Consider the following 14,825-nt stretch of genomic DNA (forward strand, 5'->3'; position numbering starts at 1 on the left):
ATATCCTGTTTATATAAGTTTGGGAGTGCCTCTACCATATCCTCATCAAGCCACATATCTTCAGTATTCTATTGAACCAGATGTTAAAAAACATCTGGTGTTTATCAGACATAAAGACAGTTGAGGCACTCTCAGTTGCTGACTCGTGGTGTATACTTTTGATTAAATATTACCTAACCATTCTCAATGTCCATATTCTTTTTTCCAGGTTATAAATTAAAAGTAACACATACGAATATTATTGATAATGAAATATTTTGAACTAAATTGTAGATATCACACCCTCTAGCCCCCAATAAAACTGTGGACCTGGGAACTGGGTCTCACTTGCCAAATCCTCAGTAGCAGAGTGCCAGCCCCTGGTTCTTCCTTCTTGTCTGTACTCCAAGATTAGATGCTGAGCCAGAACCATGTGCAGAAATGACAGAGGGGGCTGCCCAGAATGCTGCTGGTGTCCCCTGAGCAGTGGCCAACACCTCACCTTCTGCTAAGGTACATACAGTGTTTTTGTCGTAGCAAGCATCCCTATGGGCAATATCAGCAAACCTCTCCTTGCTGCAGTGACTGGTGATTTAATTAGCTACGTTTGCTTTTGGCAAATCCAGGAAGGAGACTACTTATTCTGGAGGGCAAAGAGAGGAGGGAATAGTCTCACACTAAAACCAGAATCTATTTTCCAAAGTCAGGTGGGAGTTGGGAGAGGAAGCCAACTCTTAGTAGAGGGGTGTGTCCATGGCCTCAGAGCACATCATTTTCCAGAACATTCCTCACTAAGTCTCCCACCCACGTCCATGCTCTGATCAAATATTCACTTACCATTTTTATCTTTGAGAGAAATGCAGTAATGAATAAAGCATAGTCCCTCTGCCTAAGGTTTATAATAAAGTGGAAAATCAATCATAATGACTCATAAGATTCATTAACTTGAATCTCACTGCATGAAAGGCAGCTCAGTTGCCCACTTTCTAATTCACCACTTGATATTATCAGTTCTTTCTATGAGTCTTTCACACACTTCTCTCTGCCTTACATGCTGATACACATATTCAATAAACATATCCTGTGTACCTAATTTTCTCACACTGGGTTTCAAAGATTCCATCAGTCTATCTACACACACATCACCTCTCTCATCTTCAAAAGATGAATCACAGCACCTTATCTGATGATGGCCACCACTTTACTGCAGGAAGCAGTGACTGAATCAATACAACCTTTGCTCTTGATGGCCTTTCAGGAGACTTGGTGCAGATTTAGCAGGACAGCAAAACAAGTAACTTATATGTGAATCAGTGTCATCTGTCATGCTCAAAGGGGCTGTGCAGCAATGAAGGAGGCCTTCTTGTTGCCAAGGAGGTGATCTGGCAGACACCACTTGGAAAGGATGGCTGTGGATAAAGATGCTAGCAGAGGCATCTCCCATCCCTCCACCTGTCCCTGGGCCTCATGAAAAGGTCTCTGAGAGCACAGACTCTGGCTTTCTGTGCTTGGAAACATCAGAGTGCTGCAAATACGTCCTGGCTATGGAGACAACCTATACCTCTGTTTGGCAGTGTGGGCAAGCTATGCTGAACTACAAAATCATTAAGAAACCTTTTATCTTAATCCAGGGTTAACTTCAAAACTGATCTTTCATTATTTTGACGCATACATTTTAATAGTCTTATGCTAAAACCAGAAAAACACATACTGCCTATTGAAATGAAATTGTTGGAACACTTAAGGGCCTGACTTCATGAGTTTTAAGGAAAAATCTCCAACCTTAATCACTGGTATGCATGCATCTGCCTGATTTTCAGCTAGGTGTCTGTGGACAAGTTTTCTTTCTATCATTTTTCGAATGGTCAACAGATAAATTAGTGACAAGGTGAAAGAATAGACCAGTTGTAGTATTTCATGCAGTGGAATACTATGCAGAAATAAAAAGCAGAATATAGACACACAAAACATCTAAATAATTATGCTGAGTGAAAGAAGGCAGACAAAAGTATGTATCCATGACTCCATTTATGTAAAATTCTATAAAATGCTAATTAATCTTCATGATGGAAAGCAGGACAGTGGCCACCTGTGTTTGGGAATGATGCAAGGAGAGACAGAAAGAAGGAATTACAAAGGAGCAGGAGGAAACTGCCAGTTTGACACATGCACACTCACATGTATGCACATGTGTACACACATATATATGTCAATACTTAATTGTGATGGTTTCACAGGTACATGTATATATGTAAACACATAAAATTGTACACTTTAAATGTGCAGTTTATTGTATGTCAATTATACCTCAGTAAGCAAAAAAAAAAAAGTGGGTACTATTTGGTGTATCCTTATTGCTACCTGAGTTAATCTCATTAACTCACTTCAAAGTTTCTTGGGTGCACAGCTGATGTTCTGCTTTCATACCAAAGAGCAGTAATAGATGGCAGAGGAGTGGCTCTCCGGGACCAGAGCAGGGCGCCTGACCTTCAGCTGGTCTCCTCTGACGGGGAGAACCCAGCCTAGGCTGTCCAGAGGCTGATTGAACTCAGAGGGTTTCAAGAATATAAAGACTGTGGTAAACTAGAATCATGGATATTCCTTGGCACCCCATCTCTTTCTGACACCACCCTCTATGAGAGAATTTCCAGTATGGTAAGGTTTCAAAGACATTGACTGAGCTGCATTTATTAGGGTGGAGTTATTGGTTCTTACCCAAGCAAACTCAATCTTTGGTCTCTCTCTTTCATCTTTATCTTCCAGGCAACTGAATATATAAAGCCAGGCCTCCTTTCCCATTCTTACCCCGGGTTTGAGCTATTGAATTACTCTTAAAAAAATTTTTTTTTCCTCACTTGATTTCCAAGATACCATACTTTCCATTCTCCTCTTGTCTTCTTGGCCACTCCTCAGTCTTGGCTAATTCCTCTTTATTTCCCAGAACTTTTAATACCAATGTCTTAGCCCATTAGGACTGCTATAACAAAAACACCATAGACCCGGGTATAATCAACAGCTTATAAACAACAGAAATGTATTTCTCACAATTCTGGAGGCAGGGGAATTCTAGATCAAGGCACTGGAAGATTCAGTGTCCAGTGAGGTACATTTCCTGGTCACAGAGAGCCGTGTTTCACTGAGTCTTTACGTGGTGGGAAGGGTGAGGGGTCTTTCTGGGGTCTCTTTCATAAGGGCACAAATTCCATTCAAGAGGGCTTCACCCCCATGGTCTGAATTGTCTCCCCAAAACTCCTCCTCCTAATGTTATCACATTTGGGGGTAGAAGTTCAGTATGTGAAATTGAGGGGGACACAGATATTTACTCTGTAGCACCCAGAATGCAGTCCTCCTGTCTCCTCTCTTCTCTGCCACATTCACACAATAGGTGATCCATTCCAGTCCATGGCTGTCAGATCATCCATATCCCTATGATGACTGACAAATTTACACCTCTAACCTGGGCTCTCTCTGAACTCCAGTCTTGTATATCCAACAGCCTAGCTGACATCTCCTTTCAGATGCTTAAGAGACATCTTAACATATCTCAAAATGAACTGATTTTTCCCACCCCCAACAAAGCTATTCTACCTTCCATCTTCCCCATCTTAGTTACTGGAGACTCTGAACCTAGCAATCATCTTTGAGTTCTTTCTCTTACATCACGCATCCAATTCACCAGAAAGTCTTGTTTCTCTGTCTCTCATTTTGAAAGTCATCTCTTCAAAATGAGTCCAGATTCTGACCAATTCTCAATTGTCTTTGACTCCCACCTGGCGCAGTCCACCGTCATCTCTCACCTGGGTTAATTTCATGACCTCATTACTGCTCTCTGTCTCTTACCTCTCCCTTTCTACAGTCATTCTCAACCCAGCAGCCCAAGAGATCCTTAAAAATTTCTGGTCAATCCCTGTCACCCCTCTATTCAAAACCCACCAATGGTTTCAAAACCCACCAATTGTTTCTTAACCTGCTCAGGGTAAAATCCAGAGTCCTCACTGTGGTCTCTGAGGACCTTTATGACCCCCATCCCCCTTCTCTCCCCCTCCCCTTGCCTGCCCACTTCAGTCACACCAAACTCCTTTCTTTTCCTTGAGCTCTCCAAGTATATTTCTACTTGTTCCCAGTTGAGGGTCTTGGTTATTCCCATTTCCTTGAGCTGAAATGTTCTTCTCACTATTTCACTCAGATTCTCAATTCTTGCAGGTTTCTGCTAATATCATCGTAATAGAGAGGCCATTCTTGACCCCCTTATATAAAACAGAGACCCACCCCTCTCAATTGCTCCCTGTCATCTTTAGCCTACTTATTGTTCTCCATTGCTCTTACCACTATCTTACATAGTATATATGTACTTATTTGCTTATTCTCTTTCCTCCTGTCTCCCACAGCCCCAATAAGAGCATCTGCAAGCGTGAGAGAAGAGTATCTATGTTACTCATTGCTGTATTCCCAATGCCTGGGCATAGTAGGCATGCAGTGCTTATTTATTGAATGAATAAATGAAGTACTGTCTTCTTGTTAAGGCAGCAGCACTCGGAGGTTCCCTAATATGTTCCATTCCTAATTTCTTTCTCTCCTTGGGAACTATGAGCACCCTATTCTCTAATTCACATTTAATCTTTTATTATTGAAGTATATTTGGTATATAATTTTATATTGGTTTCAATTATAAAACACAGTGGTTCAACAGTTACCTACATTATTAAATCCTTACCCCAACTAGTACATTTACTATCTATCAACATAAGAAGATGTTACAGAATCATTGGCTATACTCTCCGTGCTGTACTGCCACCCTTGCGACCAGTTATATTATGATTGAGAATTTTTGTGCCCCTTTATTCCCCTCACCCTCCCTACCCATAAAGCTGAAATCCTCTCCCATGGTAACTACTAGTCATTTCTCAGTGTCTATGAGTCTACTGCTATTTTGTTCATTTTGTTTTGTTTTTATATTCCACAAATATGTGAAATCATACAACATTTGTCTTTCTTCTGCCTTACATATTTCACTTAGCATAACACCCTTTAGGTGCATCCATGTTGTCACAAATAACATAATTTCTTTCTTTTTTATGGCTGAATAATATTTCATTATGTATATGTACCACATATTCTTTATCCATTCATCTATTGAGGGTCATTTTGGTTGCTTCCATACTTGGCTATTGTAAGGAATACTGCAGTAAACATAAGGGTACATATATCTTTTTGAATTAGGGATTTTGTTTTCTTTACGTAAATTCCTAGAAGTGGAATGACTGGGTTTTATGGTATTTCTATTTTCAGTTTTTTAAGGAATCTCCATACTGATTCCTACAGTGGCTGCATCAATTTACATTCCAACCAACAGTATAAGAGGGTTCCCTTTTCTCCACACTGATTCACATTTAATCTTTAAGGCAGAATGACAGAAAGGGAGTGGTGCCCACAGGGTTCAGGACCAACATAGGCCCAGTCTGAGCATGACAACATACACAGCTGCCAGCATGGGTGCTCAGAGGCTACCACCCATGGGTACTTAATTGGCTACTAACTCCTCATGATTAGGTCTCTCTAATTTCTAATTCTATGCCATCTCTACTAAATGTTAAATTATTTTGAAGAATGAGAACAGATGGTTACATTTGAAGGTTTTTCTTTAGAAACAATCTCAAACTTACAGAGAGATGAAGTTAGAAATAAAAAACATTGTGTGTTCTGAATCACTTGAGAGTAAGTTGTCAACTAGATATCCCATCCCCTCCAAATATTTTAATGTGTACCTCTAACAAACAAGCACATTCCACAGCCATCACAATCAGGAAATTAAGTGATACAACCACCACCCAAACCTCTAACCCCTTTCAGGTTCCACTAATTATTACAGCAAGGGTCTCTTGTAACAAAAGAATCCTCTTCAGGATCATGTGTTACATTAAGTTATCTTATCTGTTTGGTCTCCTTTGAGCTGGCACCGTTTTTTAGTTTTCTTTTGACTTTTATGGCCTTTTGGAGATAAAAAGCCAGTTGTTTTGTAGAATGTCTCTCAATTTCTATTTGACGTTTCTTCATTGTTAGATTCAGGCTATAATCTCTTTGGCAGAGATTTCACAGAAGTGATGCTGTTCTCATTGGACCCTATCAGGTAGCACACATTTTTCATTTCCCACATTACTGATACTGTTTACTCTGTTAACTTGATTAAGGTGATATCTGCTAGGCTTCTCCACACTAAATAGTGTGTACTTGTTGGGCTTGTATAATTAATAAATATTTGGGAAGAGTTACTTTAAAGTTATATAAGGTTCCCATTCCTCATCAGTCTTTCTTTTCATTTATCTATTTGCTTCAGTAAGTATGCATGGATTCTTATTTTATTATATGACTAATACTTTATTACTATTATATATTTTGGCTTAAACATGCCTGAATTTGGCCAGTGGGAGCCCCTTTATGCTGGCTTCTCTCTCCCTCTCTCTTTTTGACATGCTCTCATTTTTCTTTGAGTTGTTCCTTGTTTGTTTGTTTGTTTATGAGCAATAAAATGTTTCAGGCTCATCTTCTATTTTCCAAGCCGTAGTTCTGGAATCAGTCATTTCTCTAAGGAGTCCTAGTTCCTTTTAGAGGAGGATGATATTTGGAATCCAAGATTCGGTTGCCAATCTTTGTTGTTGGGTGTTGTTGCTCCGACGTCACCAAGTGGACAGGCCTAGGGAATACATGTGTGTGTACACACATATACTTAATACTTACACACATTTATATCTTTAGTTTTGCATGCATCTATATACATGCATCACCAGCTTTGAGTTCATACTAATGCCTTCCCTTCTAAACCAACATCAGAGCTCATTCAATTTTTCTTTTCATATTGTTACTTCTCTTCACTGGCAGTGAGAAACTTGACTCCCATTTTCCTTGCTATGCTTACTTATTGATCAACCTCCCCGTGTATAACCAATCTCCAATCCCTGCCATCTGTTGCCACCATCACGCCACCCATCCTTACCCTGAGGGCATTTCAGCACCCTGCTGGAACATCCGTCTCAGGCGGTTGCCCTCCTCACTTTGCTCAGGCTCTGATACCATGCCCTGTGCAGCTGTCGCACACAGATGCCCTTCTTATATTGCTCAGGTGCTGACACCTTTCAGGCTGTTCCCTGTCCTGCCTCACACCGCACAGGCTCCCTCTGGCAGACCTCCCAGTGGGTCTCCATACCACTAGCCCAGTAAAGCCTTGTTACATTTCATTTTGATTAGGCTTCAGATGCTCTACAAACTGAAGTTAGTTTCAATTTACTGCAACATTTTGATCCAAGTATTACACATTTTTTTCTGAAGTGGGCTGTTTCCTTTCAGTCAACAGCATGCTTCATTCATCAGCCATGGCTTTCAGAGGAGCACTGCTGTGGCTTTGTTTCTTTAATTAAGTTGATTAATTACAACATCAGAAAAATGGCCCAATATGACACCCACTTAACACAAACCAGGTAAGTTTACAAAAATCTACGGTGACTAGATCAGGGCCTTCAACCTGAGACTGGAGGACAAACTCTCCAGGGGCTGGGAATGCACAGAGTGGGCAGTGTTATTACTGATCTCATCATACTTGGAATGCAATTAGGTGGAAGAGTAAAAGTGAACGGGCACTCTTGAGGGTGACGATACCTACCCCCGTCTTCTTTCAAGGAATGCAGAGAGGTTTAAAAGAAAACAGTACATGTGACAACAATATATAAATGTACGATTTTTGAAGACAATGTTTTTTGACTTCTAGGTGCAGTTAAGGTCTAACTATGCTTGAAAACCTCAGAGGAAGACTTCTCTTCCTTCCATTCTCTGAGTGGACTTGAAAACTATAAAGTGTGATACAGTAATTTTTATTATGAGACATGGTTGTGGTATTAAGGTAGGATTAACAAATGTGAAGTTTTGTTTTGTGGCATGTTCATTTGTGATTCTTGGGGCTAAGTTGGGTTTGGGTGTTTTCGGTTTTTTGTTTTGGGCTCTGTCAATTGCTTTTGTCTTTCCTGTGTTAATGAGAGCTCTGAAGAACTGAGCTCTTTTCTTTGAACTTCAGCCATCTCTTGTACTTTTGGGGGTTTATTAGGAAAGTGTGGACTTTTAAAAAGGTCTTATTTGCCTATGAAACAGAGAGTGCTTTTTGTGAGGCATTTCAGGTCTTTGGTCACAATTTGTATTTTTACATGGAAAATGCCATTTTTGTCTGGCAGCTGCATCTAGGGAAGTCTCTCCCTGCACACTAGATGAAACCTCAACCTGGGCAGGGGAGAATTCTTGACTGTGATTGAGAAAGAATTCTTAAACAGGTTGGACTAGTGTAGGTGAGGAAGGAATTCATTAAAATGAGAGAAGTGACTGTCAGCAGGTATGCAGGCAGCAGAGAGCAAGGAAGAACAGAGGGGGAAAGGGAAGTGCATTGAACTGCTCAGCGTAGGGCAAATCCTTTGTCAACTTCTAAAGCCAGGGTCACCTGGCATCCAGTGTCTGCTGGAATCTGCACAGCATGAGAACTAAGCCCCTACCACCCCAGGATCTGGGGGAGCTGTGGAGCACTGGATGGAGTGAGTTTATGTTCTGAGAACTTCCACTTCCCTACTGGTCTGAAATAAAACAGGGAGAGAGTAAAGTATTGTGTTGATACTAGAAAGCTGAATGAAATAGCCAAGTGAAAGATATTTACCACCAAAGGTGGAGGTTGGAGAGTTCAGAGACAAGTGCTATCGGCTTATGCAACAAGAAAGTTTATTTGCTATAAGACAGTACACACTCAGAAGGGAGTGTGAGTCATGGCAGGGAGGAGGCATGTTTAGGGGCTTAGGGGTTGGGGTTTTAGAGGGCCTTTTGGGTAGGGGTCAACATAAGGCATGATGTGTACAGGTGATGCATAATTCCTTTGAAGTTTTGTCTTAAGGATAGGGTTATTCAGGTCACTGTGCTGATCTGAATTTCTGCATTCTTTACCCACATAGTTTCATTTACACTTCAGAGGTCTATCTCTTGTCCTGGTTACAAAGTTACTTAATTAGTTAAGGGACTGAACAGCAGAAGAGGAGGAAGAACAACATATAGATAAAGTTAAAGAATAAACTGGGCCTTTTTCACAGGCTAAGTAGATTTTACAATGGCATGACCCTTTTCTCATTTCCCTGCTCTATCTCAGCATTATGAACTAAACCACTACCAGATATACTGCGATGGTGTCTGTCTATATGTCAGCATCTTAGCCCCTCCACTCTTTGTGGATAAGGACATTGCAAGGGGCCTTAAGTAAGACAGATTTGTATTTGATTCTACTTAGTGGCTTGGCTAAGTCTTTTCATTTCTCTGAACTTCACTGCTTCATCCTATTTTTCACTTCATAGTGATGCAATCCTAGGCAAGTTATACACATTTCTGTGTCTGTTTTCCCATCCATAAACCAAGGATAGTAATAGTATCTCCTTAGGAGCTTTCTGTGAAAATTAAATTAGCTCAGTGCTCAGTAAATAGTCAGTGTGTAATAAATATTGCTGTTCTTAGTTATTATTTAACACTTGGATTTCACATATTTTTGTAGTCTTTCTCTAATGGTAGCCCATTTTCACCAACCTGCTTGGGATATTTTGGAGGCTATGCAGTGATTCACAGCTCTGCTCTGTACAGCGGACATATCAGGAAGGGTCATCAACTCTTTTTTATTGCAATAAGCCCTGGTCACCAAGAAGATTTATTAGCTTTTCCCATTGAGCAGAGGAAAAGTTGAGGAGGATTGCCTCTTCCCTCTCCCCTGAGGAAACACCAGGCTTTGGAGGAACTTTGTAAATTCTAGAAAGAGGAGGAGAACTTGGTGTTAGAATAATAATAGCAGGATGCACATTTATGCTGAGCCACATTGAAACCTTGCTGAAGGCGGAGACATGAATCAACATAATTATACTGGTAGGGTAAAACAACAGTTGGGGTAAAACAAGGTTAGAGTTTGATGAGGAAGATACCAGGTGTCAGAGCCACCAGGCCCGCAATGTGGGCTGCCTCTAGAAGCTGGGAAAAACAAGACAACAGATTCTCCCCTCCAGCCTCCAGAAAGGAATACAGCTGTGTTAACACCTTGACTTGTCCATTGAGACCTGTCTCAGATGACTGACCTTCAGAACTGTAAGATAGCAAGTTTACATTGTTTGAAGTCTCCAAGTTTACGAGAATTTGTAATGCCAGTAACAGTAAACTAATACTTACCCCTTGAAACGTGGTGGGGTGTATGTAGCCCCAGGCTAGGAGCACCTTGCTCTTGGATCACTGCTTTTACTGGCTGCCCTGGCCCTGGAACTCCTCCGTGAGCGCGTATAGTTGGCTGCAAGCCATGGAGGACCAACACGGGGCCAAATTCCTCCTGGATGGAGTAAGGAGGGCTGTTTCAGCCTAGAGGTGCAAAATCTTGGCTGGATTCTCCCAGTAAACTCCCAGGATGCCTGGTTTGTGGCATTCTCTCAGTGGCCTCAAGTTTGAGCCTCTGAATGAATGCCCTCTTCCTGGGAGCCTGGAGAAATACCGTAACACCGTCTTGGGCTGACTTAACTTTCCCCACTCTCCGGGTTTTTGGGTGAGTGGGGGTGGGCCAGGAAAGGAGGTGGCTCACCTCTTTGTACAGGTGAAGGGACTTGTCCAGGGTTGAGCTAATAGATTAGCTCAAAACATTTCCCCTTGTGTGACTTGGCAAAAGAAAAACCGCCTATTACTTTTTCCAGTGGAAGTCCTGGCCCGCCCTGGAAGCAAATCCCAGAAAAGTCTGGCTGCTAGAGCTGTGCTAGGGAAAGTTTGGGAACTGGGAGCGAGGCAGGAGGGGGGGCAGCACTGAATTGGGGTAAGTGAAGGAGCAGGGACCCCTCTGCCCCCTCTCTGCGCTCAACATCTTGCGCCTGTATTTCGGCGGGTGAGGACTGGCCTGGGGACTCTCACTCGGAGTCCCGCCCCGGGACGCTCTCCCGGGGTTCCCCTATTTGGCGGGCTCGCGGGTCCTGGGCGGGGCCAGGAGGGGCGCGGGGGCGGGAGTCCCGGAGGAAGATGCGCTGGGGCGGCCTGCGGCAGGCGCGGGAGACAGAGGGGCGGAGACCCCGGGTGGGCTGCGCCGGCTGCTCTGCCCCGCTCCACACCCCACGGGAAGCGGGCGCTGTCAGCTGAATTACTCCCCTTTCGGGAGGAGGGGAGGGGAATAAAGGTAACGAGCCCCTTCCAGCCTTAAAAAGCAAAGGGAGATCGGAGCAGCTTGCAACCGAGGCAGTCCCAGCTGTGGACCATGCAATCCCGCATCTTCCTGCTCGGCCACAGGCGAGGACTTGGTTTCTTGAGCTGAGAGCTAAAACTTGCTGACTTTTCTTCTCCCCAACAACTGAATCATGCCATGTGCCCAGAGGAGCTGGCTTGCAAACCTCTCCGTTGTGGCTCACCTCCTGAACTTTGGGGCCCTTTGCTATGGGAGACAACCTCGGCCGGGCCCGGTGCACTTCCCGGACAGGAGGCAAGGTGAGTGGCTTTTCTTTGCTCCCTTTCCCTTCCCCCACTCGGCAGAACTCTGCAAACCCGCTGGGCCGAGTTGTACGGAAATCTGGGCTGGGAGGCAGTAACACAGGCTTTCTCGTTAGTCAGTGTTTGCGGTGATGACTCCTTAATGCTCACAGAAGGGCGAGCATCTGGGTCTCTTTCCCGCGTATGTGGCCGCAGCAAAGACCTGAGAGGTAGCCGGCCACCCCCTCCCCCTCCTCTTTTGTCTCCTCTTTGAATGCTGCACTGTTACAATCCCTTATTTTTCAGATTCTGAACACGGAGTATTAAAAAAAAAAAAGTTGCAACCGGCCACTGGAAGTCACTGCAGTGTTTCTAGTTAGTTTTAAACTTCTAGTCGGCCAAGGGGAAATGTGATTCTGCCCTCCGCTTTTGAATGAGTTTGGCTGTGTTTTGGTTTCCTGGAAGGATTAAGGGCTGTGTTTAAAAATAATAGTGCTTTGAGGGAAAGTTTACCAGAGAGGGGCTCACCTTTCCCTGTCCTGACTTCCTGATCACAGCTGGCTGCTTCTCTTTCTGAATTTTGTGAAACTCATATGCTATATAAAACACTGGAGTTGTGATGCACAATTCATTATTATTATTATTTTATTTATCTTTTAAGCCTAATGCCCTGAGCAGGGTGGTACTGTTGGAAAGGTGAGAGATGCTGTCCTGTTTGGTAGGATCGATCTTCATTTTGTCTCTGGGAAACAGTCCTGGCAGCAGCAGCTGCTGGCGTGGCTGGAGAATGTTCCATGGGCCAAGACTGCTAAGGCACTCTGTGTGTGTCAGCCCATCACCGCAGCATGGAGGAGCCATTGCTACTGTCCCTGTTTTAAAGATGAGGAAGCTGAAGCTCCAGGTTGTGAATCCAGCAGCCTGACCCTCCAGCAATATTAAAGACAACACACACACACACACACACACACACACACACACACACACACGCACAATGGGTTGGCATTCATTAAATCCTGTGTTTGCTGACTGTGCTGGAGTCTTAGGAAGCTTCCCTAGCTTCCTGACCCCCTTAAATCCCCAAGACCATTTGGGTGGCAGACACCATCAGTCTGTCCTTGAGGATTTCCATGCAGGGTTTTCTGCCTACATTGCACAGTTCAAATGCTGCTGAGAGCTCATCTTCTGAGACTTCAAAAGCCACCAGAAGCAGGTCCCTTTGCTTTCCTTGGAAATTGGAGCCTGCAAACTCTGGGGTTAGATGTCAGTCAGCCAGCACTTGCTTGTGTAAATGGTCCAGATACAATCTCCCACCCCCAAGTTTAAAATAGCAGCGTTTGTTGTTCTTTGAAAACAGCCCCTTTGTGAAAAGTCTCTCCTCTGCTGCAGCACAAACAAAGCCTACAAGCCCTTCCTAGAGCATTTGGAGATGATTTGGTTGAAAGTCACACATTCCCCCCGGGTTAGTTTTCAGCCCTGCTTGCTCCCATCTTCTTTGTAAGTGAATTCAGCTCTGTGTGGAGCAGCAGACACCACTGGGCTGGGCTTTCTCCACTCTGGGAAGTGAGATGGTTGTTTCCCTTGGTCGCCCTCAGGGTGACTTGCCGAGAGTATTGGATATTGAAAAAATAGCTGTTAAAGTGTCTGAGCTTATTGGTGATGCATAGATGTTTAGATTTTAAAAATAATTTCAGTGTTAAAAGCCTTTTCACCAAATATTTGTTCTTAACCAACTTAACAATGGATTTATATGTAATCCACATTTGGTCAAAGGACAAGTTTCTGAGCAGACTTCATTTAGAACTAAGTCAAAAGTCACAGAGACAGAAGGGGAGAGAAGGGTTGAAGACAAACGAGTGAGATAAGGGAATGCTAAGGCCTCCTGGGAATAGGATGACCTGGGATTTGCCACCACATGACCAGCCTACCTCTTCCCAATGGTCCAGTCTCCCTCGACTTCCATTCCCCCCCTGGCAACATTTTTGAATTGCACCCAACTTCTGAACATTTAAACTTGCAGATTGTTTCAGGTATCACCACTCCCATCTTTCTTATTTTTACAAATGAGGGATGGGAGGTGTAGGTGGCCAGTCTTTTTAGTCAGTCTATCTTTATTAAGCACCTGCGAAATGCTATTCACCAGAAGGGTGAGGGGAACTGCATGGGGTCCGGTAATTAGAAACATGTTCAGATTCTGATAACCACTAAGACTTCTTCTAGTTCTAAGGGTCAGGCAGAGTCAGTCTTTTGAGGGGAACTGCATGGGGTCCGGTAATTAGAAACATGTTCAGATTCTGATAACCACTAAGACTTCTTCTAGTTCTAAGGGTCAGGCAGAGTCAGTCTTTTGGACACAGGAAGCTGCATGGAGATAAATCCAATCTTCTCTGGAACTAGAAACAGGCAGATTTGACAAATTGCCCAGTATTCTTTCCACATTGCTCAGTTGTGATATACGAATATGCAATGACTTCCACAGAAATCCTTGGTTCCCAGCCCAGTATCAGAACAATGGGAAATATTAGCCTTGCTCACAACATCCTGCCTCTGTTCTACAGCCACTGATATCCCCTTAGGTTTGTTATTCCCTGTCATGTTCACAGGTCATCGGTTACATCTGTGATCTCTCTTGCTTCTGGCATTGCCATGAACTCAACAGGGCAGGCCCTTTATCCCGGGTTAGAGATGTGCTGTAGGCTGCAGAGGCTTGTGCAAGAATGGAGAATGTACACTGTGTTCCCACACAAATGTTACAATCATGCATTTATGCTATTTGCCAAAAAAAAAAAAATCTGTAAGGAAATGATATCAGCTATTGATCTTCATGTAAGAACAGACTTTACAGTTTTGGTATTTTATTATTGATTATAATATGCAGTTACAGTCTGCAGGTTAGTTACTATAGGGCAATGAGCAAACCTCCCGTGGTATATTTCACAACTTTGAGGGGCTCAATACAGTTCTTCACAGTATTTGGACACATGTAGTTTTTTTATAATAAAAAATGTTTGGAAGGTTACAACAACCTGTGGAAGAGAATTATGAAAATAAACTTCTGACTCGAACAGGGATTTCATTGCCGTTTTTAGAAAGCAGTATGAGAAATTCAATTGCTCTCTAAAATAAAAATAAGTATAAGGGGAAAAATACATATGTAACATAAACTATAAAATCTGGCAGGTAAATATTCTCCCACTGTTCTCCTTTCTTTCTGAGGAGAGCACAAAAGATCACTTGGTGTTTTATATCTTCAAAAGCACTTGTTCCCAACAGGCTTCACTCAGAATTTCTCATGAAGTATCACTGAGGTTGATGACCAAGGTTTCCAGTCATCAGCATATTCAGGGCTCATAATAAATTTC

The 14,825-nt window shown here is 43.0% G+C and overlaps 1 protein-coding gene across 2 annotated transcripts in view; it reads left to right on the plus strand.

Moving 5' to 3' along the window:
- The first annotated feature begins 8,391 nt into the window (after positions 1-8,391).
- Positions 8,392-14,825, plus strand: part of ADAMTS12 (ADAM metallopeptidase with thrombospondin type 1 motif 12) — a 327,971-nt gene continuing 321,537 nt past the window's right edge. Inside the window, exon 1 of one of the 2 annotated variants that reach the window (XM_057496003.1) lies at positions 8,392-8,546. In XM_057496003.1, the coding sequence (XP_057351986.1) occupies positions 8,489-8,546 (58 nt within the window). In that variant the 5' untranslated portion in view covers positions 8,392-8,488. Of the gene's footprint in view, positions 8,547-10,811; positions 11,485-14,825 lie in introns of those variants that run through there. The other variant, XM_057495999.1, reaches the window with a different exon arrangement.

This window comes from Manis pentadactyla, chromosome 2, assembly GCF_030020395.1.
Source record: "Manis pentadactyla isolate mManPen7 chromosome 2, mManPen7.hap1, whole genome shotgun sequence".
NCBI classification, from domain to species: Eukaryota; Metazoa; Chordata; class Mammalia; order Pholidota; family Manidae; genus Manis; species Manis pentadactyla.